The sequence below is a fragment of the Phymastichus coffea genome, unplaced genomic scaffold, assembly GCF_024137745.1.
Source record: "Phymastichus coffea isolate CEN01 unplaced genomic scaffold, Cenicafe_Pcof_1.1 PCOF00037, whole genome shotgun sequence".
Lineage (NCBI taxonomy): Eukaryota > Metazoa > Arthropoda > Insecta > Hymenoptera > Eulophidae > Phymastichus > Phymastichus coffea.
The window spans coordinates 2,847,849-2,870,204 of NW_026706848.1; the positions used below are offsets into that span (position 1 = coordinate 2,847,849).

Sequence of the window (22,356 nt, forward strand, 5' to 3'; positions counted from 1 at the left end):
TTAGTATTTGTTTTTTAAACAATGCGAGCGATATAACTCGATTCAGCTCCATAATACACCTTCGAAAGTGCTCACGATCACGTGCTATCTTTTTCTAAATTCCTTTTCTTGAATCCTGATCTTCGTAAGGAAGACGATATATTCTAACTTTCTTTGAGAACCGTACACGCTTAGAAGAATAGTAAAATCTGTTGTCTTTTAAATGTAACATGATTATGGATGGGGACAAGGATACTAATATGCTACTACTACTGCTATTTGTTACCAATTCTTCTAATAGACTGACTCTAGTCTTAGTTTTGCCATGTTTATTTAGGATCTAACCCCACTAATAAGCTTTTTTTCAAGTCGCCGCAAACGCCTCTCTCTCTCTTCCTATTTACTAAAGTTCTTTATATACCTACTATACACTTTTATGAGATAAATAGCTGGAGCCCCACCCAACGCTCCCGTCTATAAGGTAAGACCTTCATCAGTCATGGGACCTTTATATGGAATCGAAATTCCCTAGAAATATCGCATCAATGTCTACTTTTACCTCTCTTTTAAAAGATAAGAGAGATAACTAAATAGATGAATAAGGATTAAATAATTCAAAATATTATTTAATTAAGGTAAATAAGAACTAGTAACTCAGCTCTCCGGATCACCTAGTTAAGTCAACCCACTCAGGGCAACATCAAGGCTCTCTTATACGTACAATGACTACACACCAAGACGCAAGCACCGAGAGAACAGTACAAGATAACACCTAGTGTATTTTTCAGGAAACAGCAACCAACAATCATTGTGAAAAATTTAACCTGCCTACAACCCATTCCTTTGCTACGCCAGCTATCCAATTTTCTTTATTTTACACACCACTTTGATCCCTTAAGTACTTAACTCAGGGAAAGACGCGATTGTTTACAACATGCTTTATGTAGATTTTATGGAGTATTCTTAAAAAGTAAACAGATTTCATATTTAAAGCTGCAAACTTATCAGATTTTAGAGTTTATTTAAGATTTTCTATACGTTATTATCACAAAATATCTCTTTATACATAATCCAAAGTAAGATTGTACTCTTTTTCAATGTTCACATTTTCGTAATCTTTTTTTATTGATTGCTAAAATTGTAAATATCAAAATGATTAATTTGAACAAATAATATATACTTTTATTGGTCATTTTTTCCCGGCACTTTCTATTATCTAGAACTGTCGTTTTTTCAATAAGTTATGTTGAATCCATTACTGCTTAATTAAAACTGAAATATTCTGCAGTAATATTTAAGCTATTCCATTCCAACGAAAATGACCGTGTACGAGGTGTGTTCAAAAAGTAAAGTGAATTTTTATTTTTATGAAAAAATATTTATTTATTCATCCAATCCTCGAAGCGATTCTGGTAAGCACTTTCTGGTATAGCGTTGACTTCTTCCAGCGATTTTTTCTTTATCTCCACAATCGTTCCGAACCTCCGTCCTTTTATGGGTTTTTTGAGTTTTGGAAACAGGAAAAAGTCCCAGGGGGTCATATCCGGTGAATATGGTGCCTGAGGCATGATTGTGGTTTTGCTTTTGGCCAAAAAGTTCGTCAGAAGCAACGATGAGTGAGCAAGTGCATTATCACGATGCAAAATCCATGAATTGTTTTCCCACAGTTCCGGACGTTTTTTTCGTATTGCTTCTCGCACACGGCGCATAACTTCAAGGTAATACTCTTTATTGACTATACGGCCATATAGTAAGAACTCTTGATGTACTACGCCACGATAATAAAAAAAAACAGTGAGCAAAACCTTGACATTTGATGGAAGTTGATATGCTTTTTTCGGTCTTGGCTCTTCTGGAATCTTCCATTGGGACGATTGGGTTTTAGTTTCGACGTCATAACCATAAACCCATAATTCGTCACCAGTTATGACTCTATTATGCATATCAGGATCATCATTGACGGTCCTTTTGTTCAAAATTAAGCAGTTTCGGAACAAATTTTGCTGCTACACGTTTCATGCTCAAAACTTCGGAAAAATTTGCATAGCAAAAGCCAACAAAAATATCGACGTCTTCAGAAATTTCTCTAATAGTGACTTGACGATTTTTTAACACCATTTGTTTCACTTCTTCAATACTTACATCAGTTATTAAAGTGCTGGGACGTATAGAGAAAGGTTTGTTGTCGGTGTCTTCTCGGCCATCTTGAAAGAGCTTATACCACTTGTAAACATTTTATTGACTTAAAGTAGACTCACCATATGCCACTGTCAACATTTCAAGTGTTTTGGAGGACTTAATTCCATTTTTTACACGAAATTTTATGCAACCTCTTTGATCCATTGTTTTCGACAGCAGAAAATCGCCGAGCACAAAAAACATGTCTGACGTTTCTGTCTCGCAAAAAAAAATTAAACATACAAACTGACTGAAACCGTGAGCATATGAGGGTCATTCATTTGACAAGTACTTAGCTTTACCGCCAAATGGTGCTGCTATCGCGCCAGAAATATACTACAGTGCAGTATCTTCCTGTACACGGTTACAGACGAAATTTCAACCGGATCGGAGGTGTAGTTTATTTTTGAAAGCGTGTAAAAGCAAGCGTGTCCGTTGATTTTTGAAAAATGGAGAAAGAAAGATATCGCTCGGTGATTCGTTTCTTGTTTTTCGAAGGGAAATCGCGCAGTGAAATAAAAGAACGCTTGGATGCTTCTCCTTCTATGGAAACCGTTAGAAATTGGTATAACGAGTTTCAATGTGGTCGTACGTCGGTTTTGGATGATCCACGCTCAGGTGCTCCGAAAACAGCCACTACGGAAGAGAAAGTGACAAAAGTATACGATATCGTTTTGTCAGATCGCCGATTAAAGGTGCACGAGATAGCTGCGATTGTAGGCATCTCAAAAGAACGCGTATGGCATATCCTACATGAGATTTTAGGCATGAGGAAACTGTCAGCAAGGTGGGTGCCGCGTTTGTTGACTGGGTACAACAAGCTCATCTGTGTGACCAGTTCAGAGCAGTGTTTGAATCTGTTTAATCGCAATCCAAAAGAGTTCTTGCGTCGTTACGTGACCGTCGACGAAACATGTATTCACTGATACACTCCAAAGACCAAGAAGCAGTAAAAACAGTGGACTTTACCCGGTGAGCCTGCTCCAATGAAGGCGAAGCCGACCCGTCGACCGGAAGGTGATGGCCACCGTTTTCTGGGATTCTCAAGGTGTGATTTTTATTGACTCCCTGGAGAAGGGCAAAACGGTCACAGGACAGTACTACACCGAACTATTGAGCCGATTTTACGCCGTATTAAAAGAAAAACGGCCCCATTTGTCTAAAAAAAAGTGCTTTTCTACCATGATAATGCACCGGCTCACACCTCTGCAGTGGCCACGGCTAAATTGGTCGAATTACACTATAAACCCTGTATTCTTCAGATTTGGCTCCGTACGACTTTTTTTTTGTTTGCGAATCTAAAAAATTCACTCGCCGGGAAGAGATTCCACTCCAACAACATAGTAATCACCACCACGGAGGCCTATTTTGCAGACCAAGAGAAAACATCTTTGTCAACGGGGTTAAAAAAATTGGAACACCGCTGGACCAAGTGTATTCAACTAAAAAGTGATTACATTGAAAAATAAATTTTATTTTTTGCAAAATTTTGGTGTTTTCATTTGTAAGCTAAGTACTTGTCAAATGACGCTCGTATGTGAGGGACATGTATACCAACATAATAAAAAAAATATTGATAATCGAATCTATGTAGCCCGCCCAATTTAAAAATTCACCTTACTTTTTGAACACACCATGTATTTACTTATCATTATTTTTATATAACAAAAATATTTTGCTTTAAAGAATATATATTTGTAATCACAAGGGACACGGGCCTATGGACCACATGTTATATTTGCGATACCGTAATTTTCTCGACTCAATTTTATTAATCCATGTTGTGGCGCTAGCAGCCAGATATCTTCCCGAAATTTTAGGACCTGTAAAAAGAGTATATTCATACCTTCATAGGTAGGCAAAAATGTACAAAGCTATATTGTAAATTTATTGTAATTTGACTGTGCTACGATTTATTCGTTTTAGCCTATAATAATTTGACTGCGAGAGAAATCAGCCTGAAGAGGTCAGCAAATGTGCTGACGAAGCGTTGCTGAATATAATTAAAATTAAGTGATTTTCCATCTATCACTATTTCCCTTCTTTCCATCATTACAAAATTTATCATTTAAAAAATCATAAGGGAATCAAGACAGTATGTTACGTTTACAAAGCCATAGCTCGTTAATTTGACATACGACGCAGAGTCCATGGGCTTGTCATTTTACCTCTCATGGTATGTATTGAATTTTCGTTCTGCGGCGCGAACAGATGGGTTCTTACACTATCTGCCTGCTGGTACGAATAAACATACTAACATTTACGCAAGATTATATTATGCCAGTTGTTGAAGAGGATAGTTAAGAAGACTAATTGTTTAACAATTACATACATACTGTAACGGGGTCCGTTTTATTTCTTTGTCTCGTCCGATGGGCGGTCGTACTGGAATGCGCGCGACGAGATCGAAATAATCAATTTTATTAACTAACCGGGGAGTAGGAAGGACAGGTGTCAGTCAACCAACTTACTAACAATGACAACAATGAATTAACGTTTCAATCATAAATGAGCTAGTTTATTTTCAATATACTCTATAATACGCTTGGCCCGCGTGTTTATGTTTATACGGTGCGTGCGACAATCTTACGCATCGCCAGTTCGTTCACAATCTTTCGTTCGCGAAATTCGTTTACATGCACGCTACCGATTTTCTCACGATCGCCGGTGTGAGGATAGAGTAATCAAGCGCGGTCGTTTGACAAAAATCGCGACGCGGAGCTGGTCAGCTTACCTTATGTGAATAACCGCACTGTCAAGGGGAGCAGATTAATATCGCCTTTCAAAATATAGCTCAGGTCGCCGCTTTTCTCCACTGGAAGCGGGGTTTTCTCCGTCGTCCTGTCGACTCTGTCGGACGGATTCCGCGATCTCTTGGTTATCTACGATGCCAATATCACCACTCACTCCAACGGCAACAACAGAAATTATTGATGGACTCGCTTCCGCACTCTTTTTAAACATTCGTGTTTGCGCCTGGCTCCTTTGCGCTTCTTAATTCTCGGATGGCTAATCCTCGACTGGTTCTTTTACCTTCGCCCGCGTTCCGTCCCATATCGTACCGAGTTCCCGTTTTCCGCTTTCCCCGGCTGGTAGGTGCTGCCCTCGTAGGCAGCCGCGTGATCGAGATGGTAGCGTAAACAAGACGTTTACCGTCACAATACATGTGATATATAATATGTTGAAATTTTTATTACTATGTACATTAGATGTATACAGTATTATCGATACCTATTTTGTTGCAATAATTCATCGTAAGCTCTTATAAAGATTGAACAAAAATTACTTCTTGCTATAAATATTTCTGTACACAAGCTACCTTCGTCAGCAGTTTGAATCACAGGTTACTTTTGCCAACCAGAGCTTCAGAATATACCTTATATTTCAGGTATACCTTATTGTATACAGTTTATATCGTACTTACAGAACAGAGAAAAGGTTAAGTAAGTGAAAACAAGTTCAAATGGCTTGTGCAGTATAATCAAATAGAGCCATAATATACGCAAAAATAAGTAAAAATGCGGTTTTCAATTTTCTTACCGCTTTCTACCAATTTTAAGAATCTGAAAAAATTTAAATTTCGCGCCAAAAAATTTGCGGAGTCTGATAATTTTGTAGTTGTTAAAAAACTCTACAATTTAAAAAAAAGAATATTTTATATAGCAAAAATTAATGGTTATATGATTAAAAAGTCGAAAACACGAAAAATTGAGATTCTACACATGCGTGTGGGTCTTGGGGGCTGAAAATTGGTAGAGCAGTACTACGTATTTTTTATATGGAATAAGGTAATATACCTAGTTATACCAAATTATCCGGAGGCAAATTCGACTATGTTTCCCGGCTAAATCCTTTGCATTTTCTAATAAAACGTGCTTGTATCGTCATGAATATAATATAGACGAATAGAACAATAAAAATGAATTTTAATTGCCATCCGCATTGAAAATTCGACAAGAGTAGGGGTAGATCTCTCACGTTAATTAATGTTCACCGACTGAATGGAGGGTGAAAGAAGGTAAAAATAGCGATGCAAGAGGAGATAATCGGAGGCCGCTGCTAATTTTTGAATTTGCATATGAACCAATTGACTTCTTCTCGAAAGGAGATGATGACTATCTTCTTACGTGGAAAGACGCCGCTCGTCCATTTTGTCACCGAAACCCGGATCACAGTTATGAATAACGACCACAGGAAAGAAAATTTGCTCACTGTTTACTAGGAAGAAATAGCTACAAATAAAGTAAATAGGCAAAGTTCTGTTCGTCGTTGTTCGTCATTCGTCGTTCGTCGTCCGTCGTCGAAAATTATGCGGTACCGGACATGAAATTCGTCGTGCTTATTCGATTTCGTCGAGACGTATGGATTCGTCACCGCCGCGTATAGAATAATTAGACCACATAGCGGTTACCATATGAAATGTATATTTCTCTTTCATTAAGAGCTTCTAACCGAGCTTCAAAAGGAACAATAGTAATTTCTCATTTGTTTGAATAAAAGAAATAATAATCATGTGTGAAAACTACTCCTTTGAAAGGTAATTGAGATTACTTATTCAATAACTTATTTCATTATTGAGCTATACCTTACATCGTGTTCAAATTATTGTGATAATGACTCAGAAAATAATATCGATTCTTGACTGCTGTATTTTGGAGTATTTTCTACAACTGGCGCTTCAACTTTTCGCTGTTTTGAAATCGCAAAACGAGCGATGTCTCTGCATTTCTGATACAAAATATATACAACTACGATTGCCATAGCAAAATAATTGGACATCGCAATAGCTTCATCTTCTCCATCAACGGTTTTGTTTGGCCCAACCATATTTACTTTGTACCTTTGTTCGCATATTTATCACCATTATGTAGATGGTATCGTTTAAGCCTGGAAAAATTGAGTTCATCAATGATTTCTTGATTTATGTCAATGTAATACTTTTTTATTTTTTATAATTTCTTTATTCACGAACTTTTTACATTAAATTTTCAATTATTTGAATCAAGTCAAATAATTTTTTTTCACATCGTATAAGAATTCGCAATGAAAATTGTATACATGCCGTAAGATCGTTAAACATTCATGATCGCATAATTTTCATGAAACCAATACCGCAGATACCGGTGATATTGTACATAACTCTCAGTCAACAAAAGTGTTCATGATCAAAGGTAAGGTCATGATAATATTTCTCGAGATTAACTTTTATTTGAAATATTTGTCACTAAACCTCAGCCTTGTTCGGTCATTCGCGAGGGAAAATTGATAATAAACAATAAAATTAACGTCTACTTATACTTGAGGAGTTAATAGAATCCCGTAAATGATAATTGCTCTTTCATTTTGAATTCGAATACACATCTAGGAATTTTTATTTAAAGTAACAGATTTCACCTCGAAATAACCATGACTATGATATTGAAGATCACAGAGAAGGTTTCCACAACATGCGGCGCTCGAAAGACAACTTTCATTGAAACTGTTTTTTGCATAACACTGTATTTTTAATTCTCTAAAGGCGTCTACGGATGAACTGAACTCTTTTGTATATATGACAAAATAAAAAAATTTGATATCTAGTATTTGCCTTTCTTAATCATTCGTATTTCTGTTTTATTTAAAATGTATGTGGGATGGCTATTAAATTGTTCTTTCTAGATTATGAGCTTTGTAGACTTAAAGAGTCTAAAAGAATATTGATAACTTGACCATTATACCTAAGTGTAATATCCATTGTAATATTCAGAGAAATGTATCACCTATGAAAACCAAAGTGTTGCCATCAACACTTTTGAATATCTGTATATTAACGTAACTATAAGTAACGAAACTATACAAGCTACGCCTACGTAAATACTATTTGCTACTTTGTTATTTAAAGGTTATTTATAATTATTATATTATTTATATTATTATTTATATTATTTATAAAACTTATTTATAATTCAAGGGAGCTTCAACGTTTATTTAAATCTATACCTTACTTGGTTTTAATCATGATCCTATTTCTTTGTGAGCGAAATTTAGATTGTGCTTATGCTAAAGTCATAGCAATAAGTTAGGCAAGATTTTTGCACTTAGATACGGTCAACTATTGAAAACGTGATTTCTATACATTCCGTTAACACTCTGTTCCTTTTCGTATGAGTCATTTTGGCATGAATTACTTGATCAATCGTTATATCTCTCTTATATATTGAAGTTCTAGATAAATAGTTACGAGGTTTGTCCCAAAAGTATCCGACCTTACTCGATTTCTCGGTGCTTGATTGAATCTTCTTCGTTCGGGGGGGGGGGGCATCCTTCAAAATAGTCCCTATTTAATTGAATAAGACGCTCATATCGAGGTTTCCACTTATTAAAGAACTCTTGAAAGTCAGGTTTTGGAATTGCCATTAGTGCATTTGTCACATTAGTTTCAACAACTTTATCAATGTCCCTTAAGCACCATTTTACAATCGAGGAAAGAGTCAAAAGTCGCAGAGAGCTATATCAAGATTGTATGGAAGCTGGCGGAGCTGTGCAAAACTGTATTTAAATAAATACTGCTGCACAAGTTTTGATGCGTATGTTGAAGCATTGTCGTGATGAAGAAGCCAGTGGCCAGTTTTCCAAAGTTGCGATCGTTTTCTTCTTATTGCATAACACAATCTTTTCAAAACTTCAACATAGTACTCTTTGTTGATTGTCTGGCCTGTAGGAGCATATTCATGGTGCACTACGCCCTTATAATTGAAAAAAATAGACCAAAACGAAGATCATTGTCAGCAGACGTACGGCCACTTTTGAACAGCCTATATCACTCTTTTATTTGTGTTTTAGTTACAACTTATTCTAAATCGAAAGTTTGGACTTGCATGAGAATGCTCCGGAAAGACCCACAGATCACGAACAAAATTAAAGTTACTTTCGAATTCGAACAGATAGAATTTGTAAATTCAGATTCAAACTTATAAATATTTTTTCTATAATAAATTTATTCTATATATGAAATATTATTTGCACTTATTCATACTTATAAAGAATCAAAACTATATTGCTCCTGTACATGGAGAATATTATTTAAATGAAAAAACTAAAAGGTATTGGAAATCATATTTAGTGATAAAATTGAAGTTTAACAGCAATACACATTATTTTAGGAATTAACATCAATGATGGAAAAACTTGAACGTTCTCATGAAATGGAGGCAGCTGAAAGAGCAAAACTAGAGACGGAAATCCGTAATAAACAAGAAGAAGTTCAGCGTATACAGTCAGAAGTTGCAGCTAAAGATGCTGAAGCAAGGAGATTGCAGGAAGAAGTAGAAGCTGCTAGGTAATGTAATTATTCTATTTGATTGATCTACAAAATGTTTAATTTTGTAATTATGTGAATTATTTCAAGATTCATTTAGCTAATGTATATACAGGGCATAACAAAAATACCGAAACGGTCCTGTATTTTTTCAGGTAAGGTATTTTTGAAAAAGGTTAGGGTAAGGTGTTTCATAACTTTTTGCAAGGAATTCAATAGTGACCTTGGATTTGACGGATCGGAAAATTTTACGTTCAAATATGTATCGAGGTCCAAGGTTAAGGACAACCCTAAAGGTCAAATAAAGGTCAAACATTTTTAAAAATTTTTTAGTTTTACTTTTAAAGTATCAAGCACCCCACATGCGAGGCAAAGGAAACTCACGCCATTCAAGCACCCCGAAGGGAACAGTATCTACTATATCCACGCCTTGTTCCTGGATAATGCTAAAAGTAAAAGCCAAAACATCAGAAAATTAAGTTCGTGATTAGTGATCCCAAAAATCACTGTACAAACTGTATTTCCAACGATACTGATACCATGGGGATGTGACCTTTATACTACTGTGGGCAAAAAGTAAGGTGAATTTTCAATTTAAACTTCGCGGTTTTAATATTTCGGGCTAGTTCTTTTTTTCTTGAGTTGGTAGGACTGCGAATGACATCTGGGACAAATTTCATGTCAATGTCATCATCAGTAATATATTTACACTTGTGTTTACCAAACGACCAAGAGTGCATGTTTCGATTTTTACAATGTCTGATTTAATTGAGCAAAGAAGTGCTATCAAATTTTGTTTGCGGAATGAAATTTCGGCTGCGGAAACGTTGAGGATGTTGCAGAAGGCCTTTGGTGATTCTACCATGTCGCAGAAAAATGTTTATAAGTGGTACAAAGACTTCAAAGAGGGTCGAGAACGTGTTGATGACTTGGAGCGCTCCGGACGACCATCGACGTCAACAGATGACCAACACGTCAATAAAGTGAAAGAATTAGTGCTCGAAAATCGTCGGTTGACTGTTAGAGACCTTACTGATATGATCGGAATATCAGAAGGATCTGTGAAAACAATTTTGAAAGACCATTTACGCCTACGAAAAGTCAAATCTCGTTTGGTACCGAAAACGCCTAATTTCTTGCAAAAATGTCGCCGCGTTGATGTGTGTGAAACAATGCTTTCTGACTATCAGGACAAGCTCAAATGCATGATTACGGGAGATGAGACTTGGATTTATGCTTACGACCCTGAAACAACCGACCAATCAAGCGAATATCGTGCTAAAGGCGAGGCAAGACCGAAAAGAGCACGTCAAAGTCGTTCAAAAATCAAGGTCATGATGACAGTTTTCTTCGATTTTCGTGGTGTGGTGCACTATGAATTCCTTCCACCCGGCCAAACTGTTAATAAGGAATATTATTTGAGCGTTATGCGTCGTTTGCGTGAAGCAATTCGTCTAAAAAGACCAGAATTATGGGCCAACAACTCTTGGTTTTTGCATCACGATAATGCACCATCTCACACTGCACTCGTTCTTCGTGACCATTTCGCCAAAAATTCGACGCATATCGTTCCGCAACCACCGTATTCGCCTGATTTGGCTCCGTGTGACTTCTGGCTATTCCCAAAACTCAAGAGACCACTCCGGGGAACGCGTTTCGAGTCGATTGAGGAGATAAGAGCTGAATCGAAGAAGGCGCTGATGGCTATACCGGAAAGGGACTATTTGGCATGTTTCGAGGATTGGAAAAAACGTTGGCATAAGTGTATTTTATCGGGAGGAGATTACTTCGAAGGGGATGACATTGATGTAGAAGAATAAATAAAGATTTTTCATTTTACAAACAAATTCACCTTACTTTTTGCCCACAGTAATCTACAAATTACCACATCGTAAAATTTTTTATTGCCAATATCAAAAATAAATGTTTTCGGTTGAAAAAAATTTGTCATTTAGGTCCTTTACTAATCCTGCGACATTTCCAGATGTTTCCCTAACAACACATGTTTGACCTTTATTTGACCTCTAGGATTGTCCTTGACCTTGAACCTCGATACATATCCAATTTTTGAACATCCAATTTTCCGCTCTTTCAATTACTGCTATGAAAAAGAGGGGTTTCTATTTGAAAAAAAAATTGACCTTGAAATAACCTTGAAAGTGAGGTTTAAGGTCAAATCCAAGGTCACTATTGAATTCCTTGCAAAATGTTACGAAATACCTGACCCTAACCTTTTTTTAAAATACAGGATCGTTTCGGTACTTTTGTTACGCCCTTTATATAACATAATATTATAGAAAACCTTCACGATTCGATACTATTTTTCTCGAATGCTCAAACCATGTGCACGTTTTCAGTTGAACGATTATAATCAACTTGATTCAACAATTACAACATTACTAACGTTGTTTGATACCTGTCACGTGCTCTTTTCTTTTTTTATTTTTGTCAAATTGATCAAACCTTTTATGTGCTAACTTCAAGTTTTTAATGCTATAAATAAATGACGCAATTCTAAATACATTACCATTTTTTTTAATCATTATTTCATAACAATCAACGAACTTCCGCTCATTCCAACATAAATAGAAAAATTAATCAAAAGTTTGATTTTTAAGCTTACTTAAATTTCAGATAGGAATCTTATTATCAATTTACAGCCTGTACGAGGGTGGTCCGATAAGTACTTAGTCTCACCGCCCGATGGCGCCACTCTAGCTAAAAAAATATTCTATCACGTAGTACAACCTTCTCGATGGTTACTGTCAAGATTACAGCCGGATCGGAGTTGTAGTTTATTTTTGAGATCGTGTGAAAGCAAGTGTGTCCGTTAATTTTTGAAAAATGGAAAAAGAGCAGTATCGGTCGGTGATTCGATTCTTGTTTTTGGAAGGGAAATCGCGTAGTGAAATCAAAAAGCGCTTGGATGCTGTGTACGGTGACTCTTCTCCTTCGATGGCGACCGTCAAAAATTGGTTTAACGAGTTTCAACGTGGTCGCACGTCGATTTTTGAAGAGCCACGATCAGGTGCTCCGAAAACGGCTACCACGGAGGATAATTGACAAAAATTCATGATCTCGTATTGGCAGTTCGACGATTGAGGGTGCGCGAGATAGCTAAGATCGTAAGCATCTCAAAAGACGGCGTGGGTCATGTCCTGTATTAAATTTTGGGCATGAGAAAGCTGTTGGCGCGATGGGTACCGCGTTTGCTCACTCCGGACAACAAGCGCAACCGTCAGACAACTTCAAAGCAATGTCTGACGCTGTTTAAGCAAAATCCGAATGAGTTTCTACGTCGTTTCATGACAGTCGATGAAATATGGATCCACTGGTATACACCAGAGACCAAAGAACAATAGAAAGAGTGGACTTTCCCCGCGAAAGTGCTCCGAAGAAGGCGAAGACGCCCCATCGGCCGGAAAGGTGATGGCCACCGTTTTCTGGGATTCACAAGGTGTGATCTACATCGACTACCTGGAGAGGGGCAAAACAGTCACAGGGCTGTACTATGCCGAATTATTGGGCCGATTCGACGTCGAATTGCAGAAAAAACGACCCCATTTGGCGAAGAAAAAAATGCTCTTCCACCACAACAACGCACTAACTCCCACCTCCGCCGTCGCCATGGCCAAATTGGTCGAATTAGGCTATGAACTGCTGCCCCATCCACCGTATTCTCCAGATTTAACCCCGTGCGACTTCTTTTTGTTTCCAAACTTGAAAAAGTCACTCGCCGGGCAGAAATTTGAGTCGAATGAGGAGGTAATCGCTGCCACGGAAGCCTACTTATCAGACCTCGAGGAAACGTATTTTTCAGACGGGTTAAAGAAGTTGGAGCATCGCTGGGCCAAGTATATCAAACTAAAAGGAGACTATGTTGAAAAATAAAACGCCACTTTTCCAAAATTTTTGTTTTTCTTTTGTAGACTAAGTCCTTATCCGAACACTCTCGTATATTCCACTATTAATTAGTCTCGAAGCTTATTATCCGTATCAATTATAAATTGGATTAATTACTGGAATATAAATATAATTCTGCAAATAGGCTTAATATGAATGTTTTATAGTAATATCAAATTCAAATTTTTGCTCTTTTTCACGCATCAACCAATCATAATGACGCATTCCGATGATTTATTGTTTTGAAAGGTATAGCATAGAGTCTATTAGAAGTTTTAAAATAAATGGACCAATAAAAACATTTAAAAAATAGAATTAAAGCATTAATAATTATGTTACTTAGGATAAATTGTACAGTTAGAAACTGTGTGTTGGTTTATTTTTTACAAGCAACGGCGTACATGCTATGTGAACATTGGATAAAACTCGCTCATATTAGTTACTTATGTACCTTAGTCGAGACAATTGCGGTCGAGAAAGTTGTCGGTATCGTTTCATTGCAGCGCGTTATTATTTCGCACTATACAAACATAATCATCGACCGATTTATCCACTTTTGTTTCGACAATGATATTGAACATTTTTTCATCAGTCCTGGCTCGTTCGACTTCGGGTTTTGCTTGCGTGCGTACGTGCGTGCGTGCGTTCATGGGTAAATGCGGTACTGTACAACGCCATTACTCTATTGCCCTCTCTGCAAACTTGTACCCCTCGTTACGTACCAAATTAAACGATTCATTTTACCTGCATGCCAAAATCCTTGGACGGACCATACAGGAATACACTTGCAGGAGAATTTTATTAGTATGGGAATCATAAAGGCCAAGGATCTACGTTCCGCTCATCAAATATTTTCCTTTGTACGTATTCGCTTTTTTTGATTCGGTCATGGTGTTTTAAAAAAACTCGTCAACCTTGGGTCGACCCTATTCAGACTTTCACATAAATGTCATCCAATTGGTACAAAAATTTCCTAAACATGAAGAGCTTTCATAATACTATCAAATGAAAATTACCTATCAACAAAATTCAGCTGGAATTCCAGCTAGATTTCCTCTTAGATTATTATAGATTCCTGATTGGATATCCTAGATAATCTAGGTAGATTTCTTTAATAAATCCGGGTAGATTTTTAGTTTAGAAAAAATCGTAGCCTAGATCTTAGATTCTTTAAATTTAGAAAAAAAATGTTTTTTACATAGGAACGCATAACGTGCAACGTTCCTCTTATAACAGCTAATAATGTAAGAAGCAGTATCAACTCACTGAACGTAATTCTAACTGAAACGATTAAAAAATAAATATATTAATGAAAAAAATTGGTGAGGTATGCTTGGGGTAGTTTCCTTGTTAATACTTTCTGTATCGTTGAATTCTGATTTGCTAGTATTTTTCGTATTATTTTTGGAGGATGTTTTAAATAGATTTTTGGAAAACATTTCAAATTCTTGTTAAGATAATCCAATATTTGTAGAAGAATTTAACGCAGCTGAATCAAGACAATGGTTAGCACCGCCTCCTGGTTCTATCATCGGAAATATTTTTTACTTCTCTTTCTAGAAAAAGGAAAGAGAGAGAGTCATTTCCGAAATTCAATTTCTAAATTTCAAATTATTTAAAAATTTTCAAAGATTTTGAAAATGTAAATCTTATTTAATGATTCAATTACATGAAAAAAATCTAGCACCAAAACCAGGCTGGATTTTCATATGAATATTCAGTTAAATGTGCATGTGAATTCATATAGATTCTCTATGGATATCCAGTCTGGAAATTCATATTGAATTCAGGTAGAATTTTCGATAATTCACGTGAATTTTGTACATTTATGAGAAATATCTATTGTATAGAATCAATTCTTCAAATACCTTCCTCCTCTATCAAAATTTAAAAAATAAAAGTTTCATCATACATGAGCTTTCAACCAGGGACCTTTTGCTTTTTAGCCTCACTTTCAACCGTCTGAGCTATTTTCTATAGCTAATAAGTTTCAAAATATTTACCACATTCACATTGAGAAAATATTTACTTTTTTGTTTTACTTATTTGTATATATAACTTCATAATTTTTTTCGTCAAATCATACACGATAAATAGTGATTTCTACAAACACAATATATATTTTTAAATTTTTTCTTAACACTTTGATAGAGCAGAAAGATATTTAAAGTAATAGTTTTACATGATAGATAATTTTTATAAATATATTTTTGATAAACGTACGAAATTTACCTGTATTTATCAAAAAATTTACCTAGATAGATATAGATTTACATGTTGGATATCCATATGAAATCTATATAAAATCCACATGAATAGATAGCTGGGTTTTTTCAATGGGCTTAAGTTATGACGAATGCTATATAGCATTATTCGTCAATGTTGCAATTTTCCTTTTAAAACATTCAGTTTCTGAGTCGATTACTTCGAAGAATAAGAGTGAATTTACTAGACGTCCACGAGTTTGGCTCGATAGCGAGGCGGCATATTTGATTCTAAAAACGTGATATTCTTTAGAAAATATTTGAATGCTTATGCGCTAGAATTGCTTTTTATAGAACAATAATATTTCTAAAAGCTAATCGAAATCATATAAAAGCATTATTATGCAACCTACGTAGATTTTCTATTTTATTAACATTAGTATCTATATATGTGTATTGTAACAGGCTGCCGTTTAGTCTATAATCTCTTGAATGTACCTTTATTAAGACTAGACGACGCCTAGTTATCTATGTGCTCGAAGCACATCAACCTACCAACTCCGGACGTCTCTTCGACCCCTGGGGTTAGTGTGCCCTCGGCTCACAAAAGCAGGTGTTATTGGGTCGGAGAGGCGTCTTTCCCCTACCGCAGAGCACGTACCGAACGAGCCACGCGTTACTTTACCCGCTCGCACCTTATTACGCACGCGCGCAAACGTCTCTCTCTCCCGCGCGTCGCTCTCTCTTTTTGTGCAAATTACCCCGTGTGTGAGTCCTAATTTTAGTTGGGCGCCATGTAACAGGCTGCCGTTTAGTCTATAATCTCTTGAATGTACCTTTATTAAGACTAGACGACGCCTAGTTATCTATGTGCTCGAAGCACATCAACCTACCTTGTCTCGGAGTGCGCCTGCGCAGAGTCTCTTCACTATTCCGAGTTGGGTTCCCCCAACTCACCGCTTGGCGGCGCTGTCGCCCTTGCTTAGTAGCGCTCGTGCGGCCGCCGCTGGAACCTAAGTTGACGATTCCCGTCTACCGGTATCCGCGTGCTCCGTGCTACGCTACCGGCGAATTCGAATGAAATGTAAACACTAGCGACCTCCGGACAAAGGAAAGAACAAATAACGATGACTCGTTTATTTAAAACTATTAATCGGTTTATTCGATTAGATCAAATACACGGGGGTTTTGCCGAGAGTCTTGCGCACGCTTGCGTGAGTAACAATGCACACCGTATGAGAGAGAGAGAGAAAACCGCGATCACCGCGAACTAACCGCTCGCGCGCAACAATTAATTTCCTCGCGCACGCTGCGCGGGATCGCACGCCAATTACAACAGTAAAAAGGGGAAGGTGCACCTACCGCGAGAACGATGAGGATACGGTGGCCAACCGTATCCGAATAACAAATCGCTGAAACGCCGCTTCGCTGCTCGCCGCACCGCCGCGATTACTGTTGCTGCTGTTGTTGTTGCTGCTGTCGCTGCTACTCCTGTTGTTGCTGTCGCTGCTGCTGCTGCTATAGCTGCTGCTGCTGCTATGCACCCAACGCACCACACCAAAGTTCGCGCTATCACCTTGGCACCACCACGCGAAAACTTCAAAACAGCTCGGGAAAACAGGTTAACGACACAGGCGGACTGAGTGACACAGTCATACTGCCGGTCGGACCCTCCCCTCCCGGTCATTGCCCCTACGCGCTCTCTCTCTCTCTCGCGAACCGAACGCGGCTCCTCTCGTTTAGCCGCTCATTAACCTCGCGCGAGTCTAACGATTTTCGGTAATCGTTGCAGCCCCCTCCTAGCTTCGAACTACCGGATCGAACTACCTCACTGACTCGCGACCCTAAGGACAGGATTGGGAAAGGAGAGAAACTAACACAATCCATCCTCATTTACATTATGCTTTATTTGCCCATCCCGGGCCACCACTCCCCCACGTCATCTGCCGGAGCCCCCTGGCGCCTTGTGCCTGGGATAGCGCCAGTGCTCCGCCTTGTTGGGGCACTTGGACGTGGTGGTTATCCCGGGATGGCCGCATATGTAGCAGCCCTTCCTCGGTCTTCCACTGGGGCCGGGCTCCATCCCCTGGCCCTGGCTCCCCGCTGGTGGATGTGGCGGCTGGGCTGAAGTCGCCGGGGCGGCGATAAATGTAACGCCGCCCACCGTGGCGGACGTGCGTCCCCCCTGGGTACGCACCACCACGGTAGGGTCGGAGACCGACCCGTCCACACGGACCGTGAACTCCTGCCCGGCGCCGGTGGCCCCCGAGACTCTCTTGGCTTGAGTCTGCGTCGGGGGCCTGGCCGGAGTCCTGGCCTCGGCCCTATCCGTTGCTGCCGTCGGTGGTAAAACCGCCGGCGGGCCCGCGGCCGCTGGGGACTCCGGTCCCCGGTCTACGCGCAGCAGGGCCTCTCCATATGCCCTCTGCCACCGGACCACAGGAGCTCACTCCCCCAGCATCTCTTGGGCGCCGCGGAAGTCGAGGAACTCCCCCAGGTGTGCGTGCACCCGGCGCTGAAGTTCCCCGACGAACTCCCACGCGTTTTCTAATTCCTGGAGGCCCAACCTCACGTGCCTCCAGGAATTTTCAAGCCCAACCTGCTGGGGGACCCGAGGGTGGTTGCAGACCCACTGCCCCTGGCCGCAGGCCTCTCTCGTGTCGAGCCGTCGGCCATCGCCGGCTTGCTCGACTCTGGGGTCTGCACCCCCTGGTCCGTCGTGGACTTAGACCGACGGCCCTCTTCGGATGGACCGTCGGTCTGGGTGGACGCTTCCCGGGTCTCGGGCCTTCTGGTCTGGGCCATCATCCCTTCCCGGAGGAAGTCGTCCACCCGCTGGCGCGAGCGGCCCTCTCTGGCGGCCACCTCGACCTGGGCCCGGACAAATCTTCGGATGTCACCGATCAGCCGATCGGCGTCCGGACCCAGCCTTAGGTCGAGTAACATCTGTGTGGCCGTCTCGAAGGCCTCCTCACTCACTACCAGCTTCCTTTCCATCTGCAAAAGAAGAAGAGGGGAGTTAAGGGATGTCTCAGGTTTAGCCCTTAACCTAACCGTCGCAGCGTCACGCTCGACGCTATTGTTTACGAGGACGTCCCGGTCCCCTGCGCTTTCCTCGCGAACATGGCCCATTTGCGGGGGTAGCTGGCAGGACCACCTTCCGCACGTGCTGAGCGGTTCTACGGGGCCTGCCTCTTCCCCTTACCGCATTGCCATCCAGGTCGTCTCTACCTGGTGCCTGAGATTCGCACGCAGGGTCCTTGCGCGGCCTACCACGGCCTCGCTTAGCCGGCGCCTCGATCGGTACCTTTGGAGCCGCCGCGGATTTCTCACACTCGTTCGCGGGGGCTGCAATCGCGACACGCTCGCATATCGGATCCTCGCTGGATTCCTCAACCTTCGCTGGCGGGTCGCCTACGCCCTCCTCTTCCTCCAACGGTGTTGAGTCCCCGCCTCCTGGCTCCTCGTTGTCCTGATCCGAGAATGGACCGAAATAGGGCTTGAGATCCTTGGCGTGGATCAGCTCGGGCAACTCTTCCTGCTGGTTACCGAGGCGGTAGGTATTGGTCCCACATACCTCCTGAATTACATATGGACCAGCATACTTCGGCGCCAACTTCGCCGAAACACCCTGAGCAGCGGAAGACAAGATGCGGTTCCGCTTCAACACCCAGTCCCCAACCCTAAAATCGGCCTGACGTCTCTTCCGATTGTAGTAGACCGCCTGACGGTCCGCCTCCTCCCTGGACTTAGAGCCAGCGCGTTCCCATAAATTGGGTAACTGGCGCATGTGCTCACCCCATTCGGTCAGTTCTTGGCCCTCGGAAGCTTCCCGAGCCAACTGATCCTGGGCTCTCCGAAAGGTCGAGGGGGGAGTGGGCTGTCTACCGAAGACCAGCATAGCCGGGCTATAACCCGTCGCGCTGTGAGTTGCCGAGTTCAACGCGAAGTTGAACTCTGGCAGGTGCTCATCCCAGCTCTTATGGTCCCGCTCCACGTACGATATGAGCATGGCCTTGAGGGTTTTGTTCACTCGCTCTGTGGGGTTTGCCTGTGGGTGGTAAACTGGGGTAAGGGCGCGCCGGATGCCGTTCCTCGACAGGTAGGCATCGACCTCTTGATTCTTAAATTCGGTCCCATTGTCCGAAAGAAATATCTCTGGCGCCCCGAACCTGGTTACCACCCTCTCGTGCAATTCCCGTACAATGGTCCTTCCATTGGCCTTACGTACGGGTACACACTCCACCCACCGAGTGAACAGGTCTAAAAAGACCAAAATATATTCGAACCCTCTCGAGCTCTTTGGGAAAGGGCCAGTAATGTCACTGGCCACCACCTGCCAGGGTCGCGAGACCTCTCGACGACCCATCAGCCCGCAAGGCGGCCTTTGTTCCGCCTTGCACTGCTGACATACCGGGCAACTCCTCACGTACTCTCTGACCTGATCGTACATCTTTGGCCAGAAATACAGGTGCCTAGCCCGGGAGAACGTTCGTTCTCTTCCCTGGTGTCCCGCTGCTGGCGCATCGTGTACCTCCTCGAGTACCTGATGCCTCTTCTCGGCAGGAACCACTAGCTTCCAGGCTTCCTCGTTTTCGATGGACCCTTCGCTCTCCTCAGCCGGATTGTAGTGATACAATCTCCCTCCAACCACCTTCCAGGTGGGCTGAGACTGTGGATCCTGGCATACTTCCCTGTACTTTTGAAGGTACCAGGCATCGGCTGTTTCCGGCTGATGAATCATGGCACCCACTTCTACCACCCCCTCCTCATAGGCCCTAGATAAAGCGTCTGGCACCACGTTGAGGTCTCCCTTTCGATACTCTATATCGAAAACATGCCCTTGTAGTGCTAACGCCCAACGCGCTAGCCTTCCTGTGGGATTCCTCATACTGTGGAGCCACCTAAGGCAACTATGATCGGTGATGACTTTGAAGTGGTGCCCCTCAACATAAGGCCGGAACTTCCCGATAGCCCATACTACTGCCAGGCACTCTCGTTCGGAGACTGTATAGTTCCTTTCCGCACTGTTTAGGGAGCGACTGGTGAACTCAATTACGCGCTCCTGTCCATCGATTTCTTGCGTCAACACCGCGCCTATCCCACTATCGCTCGCGTCCGTTTGTAACACGAACTGCGCGCTGGGATCTGGCGACTGCAAGATTGGTGCCGAGACCATTGCGTCTCGCAACCGTTCGAAAGCCTGCTCCTGTTCCTGCTGCCATGCAAACGGGATGCTCTTCTTCGTCAGGCGGTTTATCGGCTCAGCGATGGTCGCGAAGTCGGGTGTAAAGCGACGATACCACGACATCATCCCCATGAATCGCTTCACCTGTCTGATCGTCCGTGGTACTGGGTACTCCATGATGGACTTGATCTTCTCTGGATCTGGCCTTACCCCTTCACGGTTCACTAGGACCCCCAGGTACTTGACTTCCGACTTACAGAAGTGGCTTTTGGTCTTATTCACAGTGAGGCCCGCACCCAGGATTCGTTGTAAAACCAATCCCAGGTGTCGCTTATGCTCCTCAAAGGACGGCGAGATAATAATCACGTCGTCGAGGTAAGCAAAAGCGAAAGGATCTAAATCCGGGCCAATCACTCTGTCCATCAACCTCTGGAAGGTCGCGCCGGCGTAAGACAATCCGAAGGGCATTCTCTTGAACTGAAAATGCCCCAGGCCGGGGACTGTGAACGCCGTAATGGGGCGCGACTCCTTTTTAAGAGGTATCTGGTGGTACGCGCTACTCAAGTCCAGTGTCGAGATGAACTTAGCATCCCTGATCCTTCGCAGGATGTCGCTCATGAAGGCTAATGGATAGGCGTCCGGCTTGGTTACTGCGTTTACCTTCTGGTAATTTACGCAGAACCGATATTTGCCATCTGCCTTCTTAACCATCACCACTGGACTTGACCACCCGCTAGTTGCTGGTTCAATGACGTCGTTGTCCAGCATGGCCTTGACCAGCGCGTGCATTTCGTCTCGCACCCTGTCGGAGACCGGGTAGTATTTCTGTTTACAGGGTCGAGCGTCTCCGATATCTATCTCATGCTCGACCCCCACAGCACAGCCTGAACACTCGCCTCCGTCTGGAATTAATCCGTCGACGAGGCTAGCCACTTCTTGACGCTGTGCTTCCGTGGCTTCTACCAGGCCTACGGGTGCGAGGCACGACGTACCAGTGACGCTTGCCACTTCCAAGGGTACCGCCACTTTGGCTTTCGCCAAGTACAGCTGGTCCGTGTCAGGGTTCAGGTTGGCGCTGAATTCCCTTACGAAATTCGCGCCGACATAGCAGTCATCAGACAGTAGTGGCGTTATAGCGACCCTTACATCGTTTGTGATTCCCCCTACCGTGAAGGGGAAAATCACATGACCCAAGATGGGACATGGGCGACCGTCGGCGAGCTTCGCTTCTCCCGCACGCGTGACGTCCAGGCCCAGCCCCATGTCCGATGCCAACCTAAGCCCGAGTTGACCCATTACCGTCGATGAGGCCCCGGTGTCGTAGAGTGCCCTCAACTTGTAGGCACCTATCCCCACCTGAAGCCACCATCTGGTCTCATCCTCGGGTCTATACCTGCGGGGAGCTTTCTCCGTCCCTCTCACCACTGTGGACGGGAGGCTTTCATGGCTCTTCTTGCGCTGGGCAGCCGCTACTCGCATCGACGTGCTCTCCCCCGCAGGTGTCTAGGTCGCCGGCGTATCCTCTGGAGTGTCAGGTGGTCTCCTGGAGCTTTTGGGTCTGACGGTCTCCTCTCCGACCCATTCAAACCCCTGCCTCACCACCTGAA

General features: G+C 42.1%; 1 protein-coding gene across 1 annotated transcript in view; it reads left to right on the forward strand.

Moving 5' to 3' along the window:
- LOC131663665 (moesin/ezrin/radixin homolog 1) overlaps positions 1 to 22,356 on the forward strand; it is a 458,293-nt gene that overhangs the window by 372,731 nt on the left and 63,206 nt on the right. The window contains exon 7 of the mRNA XM_058934196.1: positions 9,300 to 9,475. Coding sequence (XP_058790179.1) covers positions 9,300 to 9,475 — 176 coding nt within the window. The remainder of the gene's footprint in view (positions 1 to 9,299; positions 9,476 to 22,356) is intronic.